Source organism: Pteropus alecto, unplaced genomic scaffold (genome assembly GCF_000325575.1).
Source record: "Pteropus alecto unplaced genomic scaffold, ASM32557v1 scaffold81, whole genome shotgun sequence".
In the NCBI taxonomy this organism is placed as follows: Eukaryota; Metazoa; Chordata; class Mammalia; order Chiroptera; family Pteropodidae; genus Pteropus; species Pteropus alecto.
Genome location: NW_006433378.1, coordinates 17382960 through 17395607, shown reverse-complemented (window position 1 = coordinate 17395607; position 12648 = coordinate 17382960). Strand labels below are relative to the sequence as shown.

General features: G+C 34.5%; 1 protein-coding gene and 1 pseudogene across 1 annotated transcript in view; one reads left to right on the top strand and one right to left on the bottom strand.

The window, feature by feature from the left end:
- ADAMTS5 (ADAM metallopeptidase with thrombospondin type 1 motif 5) overlaps window positions 1-10680 on the top strand; it is a gene marked incomplete at its 5' end in the record, with an annotated part of 44508 nt that extends 33828 nt beyond the window's left edge. Inside the window, 2 exons of the mRNA XM_006908285.3 lie at window positions 861-1036; window positions 3993-10680. Coding sequence (XP_006908347.1) covers window positions 861-1036; window positions 3993-4560 — 744 coding nt within the window. The remainder of the gene's footprint in view (window positions 1-860; window positions 1037-3992) is intronic.
- On the bottom strand, window positions 3168-3286 carry LOC112476873 (annotated as a pseudogene).
- Window positions 10681-12648: the final 1968 nt, after the last annotated feature.

Below are 12648 nucleotides of genomic sequence, written 5' to 3'. Positions count from 1 at the left end.
AATATTATAGAGAAATAGAAACAGAAACACCACCTGGGAATATAACTACCTGGCACGCTATTAACCTGTCGAAGTGTACCCTACTTCAATTTACACACACATACACATGCATACACACATATATGAAGAATTTTGCATACATGCAAATATAAAATATGTCTCTTTGTATATATGACATGTTATATACACTCATATGCACAAACCACAAATAATCCATATATATTATTTTATAACTAGCTTCATAAGTACATAATAATCCTTTTATCTAAACATATTTAGTTTTTTCCACTAAGTACTTCTCCCTAACTTCTCCAGGCTCTTTTTCCTACACTAACCTGTCTTGATTTCAGCATCTGACAGTTTGACGCAATAGGGAGGGCTTTTCGACCATTACGAGGTTTTGAATGTCAGGTGTAGATTTTCAGATTTATTGCTATAATAACAGTTATGCAACAAAGAAATATCTCTGTGCTCTTGAGCCTGCTCTCGTTCTGCCACACGCTGAGTGAGAAGAATGCTTCTATCAGTGTAAAAAAGCGAGACTATCCAATCGGGACATGTTACACATACAGAAATGGAGATGAGTACTTGGGTCCTCCAAACACATTCGGAATTAAGCTCAAGAGAGAAAGTGCATAACCCAGATTTGTCCCAGATCTTATTTCTGCCGCTATGTCAAGGATTCTTCAGTTAGATACTCCTGGAAACTATGGGGGGTTTTTTGTTCTTTGTTTATTTTTCAATGTACTATCTATTCCAATCAAACTCAAAACTCACAAATTAGAACTTGCTTTTTTAACTAAGAAATTAAGTGCCTGGGCACGATTATTTCCCACCACTGATGTGTTTCTCATATTCAGGTGACCGATGGAACCGAATGTAGGCCGTACAGTAATTCCGTCTGCGTCCGGGGGAAGTGTGTGCGGACTGGCTGTGATGGCATCATTGGCTCAAAGCTGCAGTATGACAAGTGTGGAGTCTGTGGAGGAGACAACTCCAGTTGTACCAAGATTATCGGTACCTTCAATAAAAAAAGGTAATGTGATACAGCAATTGCTTGAGCATGGACTGAACGAAGCTTTAGACTGTTGCAAAGCTGATAAAGGAAGACTCACGTTACATCATAGGCTGTCTGTGGGAGGGGGCTTCACAGGGCTCCGGTGACACATTATAAATATGAGAAGGGGAGGAGAGGAGGCAAAAGCTCTGGCTGCCGAGTGGAAACTTCATGGTGCCTCTAGAAGCCGGTAAACTGGTGGCCGTGATGTCACGTTCTCGCAGTATGAAAACTGAAAAAAAAAGTCAGTGCCCTCTCGTTTTAGCAGTATTTGCATCCTTCTTGAAACATAATTTAGGAAAGGAGGGCCCATTTCCTTCCTATTTTTTTTTTTAACAAATTCTCATGGGGCTATATTTTTCCTGAGAAAACATCTCTCGTTGCAAAATTTGAGTTAATTGCCATGGTATAGACAAAAATTCTGTTTTAACTATCCCACTTTAAAGGTGCTCTATAAAGAATAGTATCTATTTCCTGCTTCTTCTCATGGTCCTTGATTATACTTTTGCTTTGAACATTTAAGTTTATAAGGTCCCAATTTCTGGCATAAAATATTATGCTATCGGCAAGGATGGCTGAGCCAGCTAAAGAGTCTGCTGGATGCACTGTTGTTTTTCTTCTTCACCAGACCACTTTTATGCTGAGTGTGCTGGCCAAGCACACCTGTAGTCCTGATGTCCTTTGTTGTCTTTAACTGGAGAGTAATAGGCAAACCGTGTTAACAGGAAAGTTTTATTAAAACAATTACAAACCATGTTAATATAAAAAAACTATCTTCGATGTGATAAAAAAAATTGTATGGCTTTAGAATTTATTCTGAATTAAAATATGTATTGCTGATCCTATTTGCTAGTGACATAATCATTATTCATCTAATCGTGTGGGGCCATGTAGGTCACAAGCCCTGCAAATCCAGTTATAATCTGCATTTTTATTTTTTTCAAAGGTGCAAGTCACCCTAGAAATGATCAAGTCTAAGCTTTTGTTTTACAAGTGAGTGAATGGGAACTGTGAATGTTTAGGACTTACCCAATTTTACATGGCTGGTAAAAGCCAGAGTAAAGGACAGTATATAAGAGTCAGGGGGCCCATTTTTAAAGCCTAGCCCTGCCATTGTATTAGCTCTGGAGTGAATTTGTTCAAACGCTTTAATACATCCCCACTTTATATGCTTTTTATGTAAGATGAGATATTATCTCCAGCATCCCTCTTGGCTTGGGTTAAAAAAGCCACTGCAGGTTTTCATATCATCTCTTGATATTAGATGCTTCAAAAAAAAAGTTTTACAATGAAGTCTAATCCAAAATACATTAAAAAAATAAATAAATAATGGGTCAAGTTGAATGGATAAGCAACATCATCAGCATTGTATCTTCTCTCTTCAACATAGTAAGAAGCTCTGACTCTTGTCTGGCTGTCATGGTAGACCAGATGCCCCATAGACAGGGGCTGCCTTGGGGAGGAGCCTCCTCTCCAATCATAGGAAATGCTTGAATGGAGGAAACACACTTGTATTTTCAGTATATGAATGAGTTGCCCCAAACCTCTAAACTTGAGTAAGAATTTGAAAATAAATAATTAAATTTTATACACATCAGTCAAACTGCACATGCAATTTATTTCTATTTAAATGATAAGGAAAGTAAAAGACACAGAAATCTTACTACGAAATTACTTATAGAGGCAAAGATTTTGGTAAAAGATGACTCTTTCTCACTGGCATAGTCCCTTGCTGCTTACTAGCATTTCCATCCTAGCATTTTTGGCAAGCTGATGGGTATTAGAGATATTTATGCCTTTGCCCATTTTCCTGAGCCAAAGATGGATCATTAGAGACCTATCTTATTTGTTACCTACTATAAAGTGTCACTCAATCTACCGTAATCCTTCACAGACATTAAGCATTTGGGGAAATTTGCCTAGGCATTAGAGTTTTGTTTTTGTTTTTTTGTTTTTGTTTTTCTTTTTCTTTTTCTTTTAATAATGCTAGCAAGCTCTGGTTACCCAGTTACAGATTTTTTTTTTTTTTTTTTTGGCAAGGCAACCCTTGGTGGACCTCACAGATTGCAAGGACCTTGTTAGTTTACAATCCCTTATTTTTTATTTTTTATGCCAACAGCATCTGGAATTCCTAGATGGTCTCCCATCCAAGTACTAACCATGCCAGACCCTACTTAACTTCCGAGATCAGATGAGATCGCATTTGTTCAGGGTGGCATGGCCGTAGACCCAGTTACAGAATTTTATGTTCCATTTCTTCCTGCCAGTTAACCCAGAGTTCTAGTAGAAATGGAAGCAGAGCCTCTACTCTGTCTCTTGTTCAACAACACTTAAGTCCATGGTTCCCCGACTGGTCATTTGGAGCAATGTGATAAAATCCAAAAGGACTGCTCCCTGTGCCCCATCTTGAAAGATGAGGATCTAATTGATTTGGGTTCTGGGGGTCAAAATTAGATTAAAATTAATATCTCCATGTGATTTAATACTCAAACAAGTTTGAAAAACATTAATTTAAAACATTTTTATGAAATCAAGGGCAGATTTTTGTGAGTTTGTGTTTATATATATACCCAATTTGTGCCAGAACGTAAAGTAGCTTTGTAAAGATGATAGGATTTGTAAATCTCTAAATAAAGTTACTATGAAATTTTAAAACGAAGGCAGATTGCTAACATCATCCTAATTTTTGAACATCATAATAAAAACATATACAATGATAGTGTAACCACAATTCTATTTTAAGAAAATTAATTTTTGAAACCAAAATTAAACTAATATCCTAAATACATTAAAATTTTGTGTTAAAGTAAGGCAGGACTTTTAGAGAATTTCTATTCGTTTATCCATTTGTTAAGCGTTTGCTTATTTTTTCCTCTCTCTCTCTCCCTTCCTCTCTCTCTCTTCCTCTCTCTGCTGTGGACATTCCTGTCTCTAGTAAGGGTTATACAGATGTTGTGAGGATTCCTGAAGGCGCAACCCACATAAAGGTCCGACAGTTCAAAGCCAAAGACCAGACTAGATTCACTGCCTACTTAGCCCTGAAGAAAAAAAATGGTGAGTACCTTATCAACGGAAAGTACATGATCTCCACTTCGGAAACAATCATTGACATCAATGGAACAGTCATGAACTACAGTGGCTGGAGCCACAGGGATGACTTCTTGCATGGGATGGGCTATTCGGCCACAAAGGAAATTCTAATAGTGCAGATTCTTGCTACAGACCCAACTAAAGCATTAGATGTCCGATACAGTTTTTTTGTTCCCAATAAGTCCACTCAAAAAGGAAACTCTGTCACTAGCCACGGCAGCAATAAAGTAGGACCGCACACTCCACAGCTGCAGTGGGTGACGGGCCCATGGCTTGCCTGTTCCAGGACCTGTGACACGGGATGGCACACTCGGACGGTGCAGTGCCAGGATGGAAACCGGAAGTTAGCAAAAGGATGTCTTCTCTCTCAGAGGCCTTCTGCATTTAAGCAATGTTTGCTGAAGAAATGTTAGCCTGTGGTTACAGTCTTACGCCGAGATAACTGGATGATTCATCACTAATTGGTTGTGGTGAACAAGAAGAGGTCTACCTAAAGCACAGAAAGTCACGCTTCAGTGTCATTGCCAACAGGAGTCCAATTATGGGCAGAATCTGCTCCCTTTGACCAAATGAAAATGTGCACTGTTTCATGTGACAGTGGTGACCTTGGAATATAGAAAAACTTGGGAGTTAATGAACATCCCGTAGGCCCACAAGAATGAAAAAACACTGATGAATGTAGAATCAGGCGACATTTGAAGATGGCAGAACAGCAGTCTCCCGTTTGTCACCTACCTCTTACAGAATGTCTTCAAAGGCATCATAATCATTTTCACCCATAATACACAGTAGCTTATTTTTATTGTTTGTAAACATTATCCCTTGGTATGTCACTTTATATCACTTGATTCTATTAAAAATATATATATGTATATAAATATATATATATATTTCTATTAAAAAAAAAAGTGTTTGACCAAAGTAGGTCTACAGCTATTTCAACTCCTTTCAGTTTCCAGAAAGAGCTGTGGATGTTTTACTGGAAATTAAGAACTTGCTGCTGTTTTAATAAGATTTAGTATACTTTTAGACAACAGGAGATCAAATTTTAGTCAAAACACATTTTGACAGCAAGCATCTTCTGAGAAAAGCTGAAAAGAAAAGGATCTCAGTGTATCTAGTCATTTACATACATATGCAGGTCCATCTACTTAAACCTTTGATGGCCTGTATTTTTTCAGGCAGCCAGCCAAATTAATGCCTAATTAGGTTGTAGAAGTCGTGTTTGTATGTGTGTACGTTAATGATATTCAAGAGTCTAAAAATTAGTTTCCTCATGTTAGAATTTACAAGGATAAAAACATACTTCATATTTTCAATTTATCTTTCACAATCGCTTTCCCTTTCTACGGCTCTCATTTGATATCTCACAATGTGTAATACACATGCAGTACACACAGCAAAGAGTTTTCTAATCACAATTCAATACTTTCGATACTGGTGTACCTCTTACCAGCAAGCCTTTAAAATGTGTTTGTTTTTGCTTATTTGTTGTTTTGTTCAAGAGTCTTTAAGACCTACAATGTTTTGGACTTCTTGTTGACTTAGTTAATAAGAATATTAAAGCTCACTTGGTAGTTAGCCACATCCAGAAGTGATTATCATTAATGTGGCTAGTGAAAAAAAAAAAAAAGTGGTTAATATCAGTAAGACTGTTTCCACACCATATAGGCAATAATTTCTTGCATTTTTTTAAAATCCAAGTATACTGATACTGCACTTAAGATTTTTCCCGATTGGAAAGCATTTGATTGTACCAGTAAGTGTTTGAGTGATGAAATATGATGATTTTTGAGAATTTTTGTGCTTTTATTTTTGATAGCCTGCCTAGGTAGGTTGTAAGTTTGAATAGTTTGACATGGAAAATTTTTACAATCGTATGCATAAAAATCTCTTTTTAGATAGTAGACTGAATCCCTCCACCCCAGAAAACCTAAGGTGTTTCATTTCATTGGAATTTTTTTCCTTTGTGAAGTATCACAAAGCCAATCATTTTTATAAAATTGTATAATAAGCATACCAAATGTGCCTATTGTGAAGATTTGCATATAAAGATGATAGGGAGCTACTTGTTTGAGTTCCCTAAAGCTCATGAGAGTTTATTTTTATTATAAGATATTTTTAATATAAAATAATTATGTAATTGAACTTGCTATATCACATTCATTTCAGTGGGCCAGGAGAATGGATGTCTCACTGTTTTAAGTAGTTTCTTAAGAAATTATTTGGTAAAACAATTTTTTTACAAAACTGATAATTACTCTTTGGCTTTTCATAGATTGACTTTACTTTAAAAGTGGTTTTTTTTTCTTAATAAATTACCAGTTAGAGAAATGAGGCCTATATAAGGCTGGTAACCTACATTTGATGGAGGTCAACCAGCTTTCAGGAGCAAGGAATAAAGTCATTCAAGTAAATCATAAAAAAAAAAATTTTAAACCACACCAATCATTTGTCTATCCAGAGAAAACTAATAAAGAGGCCAACATTACTTTTTTCAATTTTCAAAGTAATTTCAATCAAGCAATTTAACTATGACAAAGTTTATTTTTGTCTTTTGTAGGTATGTTGATGGCAACATTAAAAAATAATTGAAGAGCAAACATGATTGTTTTCTACTCTGCTTCTCTATACTGTATTCATAGACTTTTAAAATATGATTTATCAATGATTCATTTTCCCCTAAAATAATGAAGTTTTACACTTTTTATTGAAACAATCCTAGAGAGCCTAGAATGAATAAACCACTATTTCATGCTTTTAAGGAGTTTTCTTTAGATTTTTTTCTTTTTTTGTATAAATACCTATAAATTGACTAAGGAATGTATGTCTAAACTCTTGAGAAAAATGATTTAGACTGGAAACTGAATTTCAGAGAAATGGAGTGTTTGGTAGATATAAAGGATGATATACAAAGGGAAAATTCTCAGTAATACAATCTAATTTAGTCTAGTTCGACTTTGAATTACTTCTTTCTCTTTTCCATAGTTGCATCTTGAATAAATAGTCTAAAATTCATGATGCTAAGTAGCCTTTCTCAAAAGATGTTTGTCTGAAATGCTCAGGTTAGTAAGAATCTAATCTCACTCACAAAACTAAACACTCCAGATTATTTCATTAAATACAAAGGGAGTCCAGAAGAAAATAACATTTATTTCTTTTAGAACAGTAGGGGTCAAGTAAAGTCCTGCCTTGTTTTTTAGAGATTTAAGGGGACTATTTTAATTTATTCAATAAATTCAACTTAATTTGCCTTCCTGTGGAAACAGTTTTATCCCATTAAACTAAGAATTAAGGGATTAATCACAAGCAAAAAAAGTTGCAGCACTGAAGAAAAGTAATTTATTGTTTTTGCAACTGGTATGTGAATTTGTGTGATAAAATTATTTATTCTTATTTAACAAAAATATGTGCAAATTCTATATTTAAAATGTTTTGCTGTTGTCCTACTTTTTAATTTATGCTTCGTGTTTGTGTATAAAGTACACTTTGTGAGTTTACATAATATGCAGCACTGGTTGCTTTTGTATTTTTTACAGAAAGCTTTCTGTGTGAAATAGGTGTATATGTATATATTCTTCATGTATCCTTATTCTGATACTATAGTTTTCCTTTCTAAGGAAGTTTTAAATTTAATCTTTCGTGACTATTAGTGTCTATTACTTGTAGTTATGTTAACAGGTCTTTTGGGTTCCAATAATACTATTTTTTCCAAGTCACAGATAAGAAAAACACTTATTCAAACAACTAAGGTCCAGGTTTTAAACTTGGATACATAGATAGCCTGGAAACTTCCCACTGAAGCTAAGACATAAATAAGAATCAGGTCCATTCTTTCACTGATAAACTTGAACAGGAGCTATTAATGAATTATGAAGTTGTATACACATAACCTCCAAGTGATATCAGTGATAATAAAACCAAATACGTCTTTTGCTGCTTTGGAAACATTCCTTAAAAATTCATATTATTTAGTCTCTAATGACTATAAAATGAGAGTAAACAAATTAGATTTAAATGATTCAAACATTAGTAGTCATACTGTTTTTACAAATAGGGGGTCTCCATTGATAAAGTGTGACATTTTTTACTGCTACTAATGAATCTCATGGAGTGATAAACAGACCTTGGGACAAGCAGCAACACTTCCAATCACATCATCTTGCTTCTAACTATGATTTCGCAGTCTGGTCACAGCTATAAGGCAAAGCACCCTTGGACACACAAGTGACCAGATCAATCTCCAGCTCTGATATGTCTCCCATTGATTCCTTCCTTATTAAAAATGTCATTGTCATGGTTTAGGCGAAGGGAGCAGCCAGATTCAAAGAAGCACAGAGTTCACTGTTTGTGAAATAAGATTGAATTTAATAATGACCAAATTGTGCTAATAGTTTATGACTGAGTGTAAAATCTCATTGGCATGATTGATGAATATTACCAATCTATTTATAATTAAACTTGAGGCCATAAAAATACATTATATTTCTTAACATTTTAAAGCTACAAAATAAATGAAAAACCATGAATACAGAAATGGTCATCCAAAGCTATAATAGAACCAAGTTGAGGGTCAAGGTGATCTATCATATAGACACATAGAAAAAGAACTTATGTGTTTCCTTTGGTAAGTCCACTGATAAAAAAACAACCTTCTTTATAGCTCTCTGCTAGCATAAACTGAAGAAATGACTTCTCAAGTTATGTCATTATGAAACACATCATCTATACTGCATAAATGTGTTCTAGTCAATTAATGTATGGGAATATATTGAAATAAAACCCATGCATTAGTGAAACAAAAAAGTGGAAATAGACACGATGTTCAAATCAGAGAAGCATTCAATCTGACAAATGTCTTTCTGGTGCCATGACACCATAAATCTCAATGCAGATTTTGTGGGAAAAATAAAGGAATATGCTGTTATATTAAGAGATGTTGGTTTTAAAAAAGAATAAGACTGAAATATACATGTAGTTAACCCAGTTTATTGCACTCCTAATATCACTAGCACTTTAGCTATGTCTGCTGTCTGTGGTAATTACTTGATAGTGCCACCAACTGATCCATAGGTCAAATGAAAAAACAAATAATGGCCCATCATCCTATAAGACACTGCCACATCAGAGTGACCCTAAGTCTAACACTGTAAGGAAAACTGTGATTTGAGATAAAACAGAGCATTATTTTTTTTTTCATTTTCCTTTGACTCATCCAATGAACAACTAATTTTTATCAAGGTGCTAACATCTTCAGTGATCAACTGTCAAATGTGGTATTTCTGAATTACTGTTTTATTCTACATGATTTTTTCAGTTTACAAGAAAGAACTCAAATTTTTTGACAAGGCTGGGAACAACTTGATACTCAAAGTTAGGGAAATTGCATCTAATGGTCATTTTAATACAGTGTTTGGTGACATGAGCTATATGTACATCGAAGATGTTTAAGGTGACATTAAAACTTGAAGAGTGTCAGGCTAAAGTAGCAGACTTTTAGATGAGTCATGTTTCATTACTTACTAAGACATCAGCATTCTTTTTAAGCCTTCCTTTCAAACAAATTTGTTCAGTTTTTAAAACACAAATTTTTATGGATATTTGGCCTTACTTTGTTTAAGCTTTGCAGTATATTATATCCATAGTAAACACTTGGCTTCTATATCTCATTGCTTTAATAATGCACAATATATTAGAAATACTTCACCCCATAATAAGAGCATATTAAGAATAGAAGATCATACTCTGTGTGACTTTGTGAGGCTAGACTTTTGATTGATATATATATATATAATATGCAGCACTGGTTGCTATATATATATAGTCTCCGGATGGTGGTTTTGCATTACATACTCAAGCATGACATAAATATAGAAGTTGACAAATACTTTGTACATTTTAGTATGATCTATTTGTCAGAGGAAATCATGCACGTGCTTTGTAAATAGACTGCAGATAACTGAGCAGATTGCAGAAATATATTCAATTTGATGTAAACAGTGGCACAAGTAGCTGATTTCTCTATTAGAATCTGTGAGTAAATTCAGGAAATAAACTTAAGTAGGTAGAAGTGAGATTTTTAAATCTTGAAAGATGCTTTCAAGGTAGAGTAAAATATTGAAGATTTGCATGTTGTATGTAAATAAGCCGTAAAATGTAAGCTGTCTATTACCCTCATTTTTCCAGAAGTGATGATTTTTTCAGTAAACATAATGTGGCTGAAAAACAAAAACATCTTGGAAAACTAAGACAGGTATCATTTAAAACATCTCCTCAGCTTTGACAAATTTCACACAAATCAGTTATTGAAAGCATTACTGTGTCTTATAGCCTGCATTCCACAACAGCTCTGTTTTCCACAACAGCTCTGTAAATCACTTGAACTGAGTCGTTTGGGACCTATACTGTAATATTTTTCATCAAGGAACAATATCTTATTTTGTAAAGCATTTCCCTATGTGTGACTTTAAACTGTAAAATTAAACATTGGCTTTGTGGTTCCAGTGGACATAATAAATGTAAATTGTAAACTAGGGTAAAGTATGTACTGCATATAATATGTTTTAGGGTTGAAAACTATTGTCCATTTATTTTAAATATTCTCATTACAGCAGTAAGATTAAGACAGGCTTTAAGGAAACTCTAGGCACAACATAATTTCTACCATCTCTCATCCACTTTGGCACAATTAAAACTTTCTCAATCTTAGAGTACCATGGAACTTGTACTTCAAGTCTTCTCACCAGACTATCACCCTGTAAGTCTGTCTAGCATCAAAACTCTGGGATTAGGTTAAACACAGCAAGCAACATAATCTACCTGCTTCATGCATGAAAATTAAAAAAGAATTGACATTCACTAACAAACATTTATTTGCTAACAGATTTATAATATTAAGGTTTCTAAGGACATCAGTTCCTTTTAACCTAAAATCATTACTGTTTAGCATACACTGCGAACACTAAATTTCTCATATCCAATAATACTTCAGAATTGTGTACTTTAAATTTTCTTCTTTGTAAGATGTTTACTTTTTAAAGAAATTATTTAAAACACGTATATTTTTTTAAAACATTGTATGTAAACAGCCATCATAAATGGCCAAGATTTGTTGAACATCTCTTTGGGTCAGGACCTGTGGTAAACACCTCACAAACTTTCTCCCATGACCTTCCAGTATTACAGATGACTATCACATCATGATAACTGTTACCAGTCAGCTAATTGTTGCCAAGTGCCAGGCACTGTTGTAAGCACTTTATTTGTTATCAATTATTAACTCCTTTAAGCACTGAAAGTCTTAAATCCCTATGGATCATGAGTCTGAGAGAGGGATTGTACAGTGAATAAAAGACTGTGAGTTTGGAGAAATGGGAGGAAGTATTTAGATGCTCTAATGTGTGGGTCCCCTGTGTAAAAGCAAGAGTATTTCTAAAATTCCAATAAAAAATAGCAAGGAAACTCTGGAGAATCAGGCAAGCAGCGAGAGTAGAGGCAAGAGCTTAGAGCATACAAAGGACTGTTGTTTAAGGAGAAAGAATTTGATTTAGAAAACTAGTAAATTGCTTGGAAGGGTTAAAAAAAACTATGGTATTTAACCTTACAAACTTTTTCATAGCTAATAATGAGCTGGTTCATACAAGGTCATAGGCATAAAAGTGACGCTGGGGGTAGCTTATAGATTAGGAATAGAATGAACAAAGGAGATGGTTAGAAATGGAACTATAGATATTTGAAAAGTCCAAACTGTCTTTAATTCCTAGATTCTATGGGGTGTTTCTTGATATATTATCACTTTATCTATTAAATTAAACTCATGTTTTCCCCCAGAATGAAGGATTATAGGTCTCAATGTAGTTCTTTTCCATGGCTATCTCATAGATAGAGAATCAAATCCCACAACAATTAACCCTCTGGGGCGGTTCCCAGAAATGGAGGAAGAAAAGAAGAAATCCCGAGACCCCATTCTATCATGAAGTCATAATATTTGCTGTAATATGGATTTCTCTTTCCACTTCTAGATGCCCACAGCATTTTGTCTTTCTTTTTCAGCTTTCATTAGAGATTGCCTTGAACTGGAGTTACAGACCTTTTGCTGTTGTTATCTATTATTAAAAACATCTAAATCTTAGAAAGCAGAAAAGTATGTTTCTTAATTGCTTGTGAGTAGACTCGTTTAAGAAACAGTAGTTGAACTAGTTTTAGGTTAAAAGAATTCTTCATGTACAAGTGTTGAGAACCACTCACCTATTCGTTCTCTAAATAAGTCATACCTACTAGACATTATAAAGAATGTATTCAGATTATATCTTTACTCTCCAGCCTCTTTGCTATCTCTTTGCCTGTTTGAAGATGTTTTCTCTTGTTTTTTAATTGTATAGTTTTATGCAGCTTCAAAAATGGAACCTCAGACTTTAGAGCTGGATAGGATCAGGCAGAAGATGCAAAAGACAATAAGAACTAATATGGGTGAAACCCTGATGAGGTGCCTGGAGCTGTGA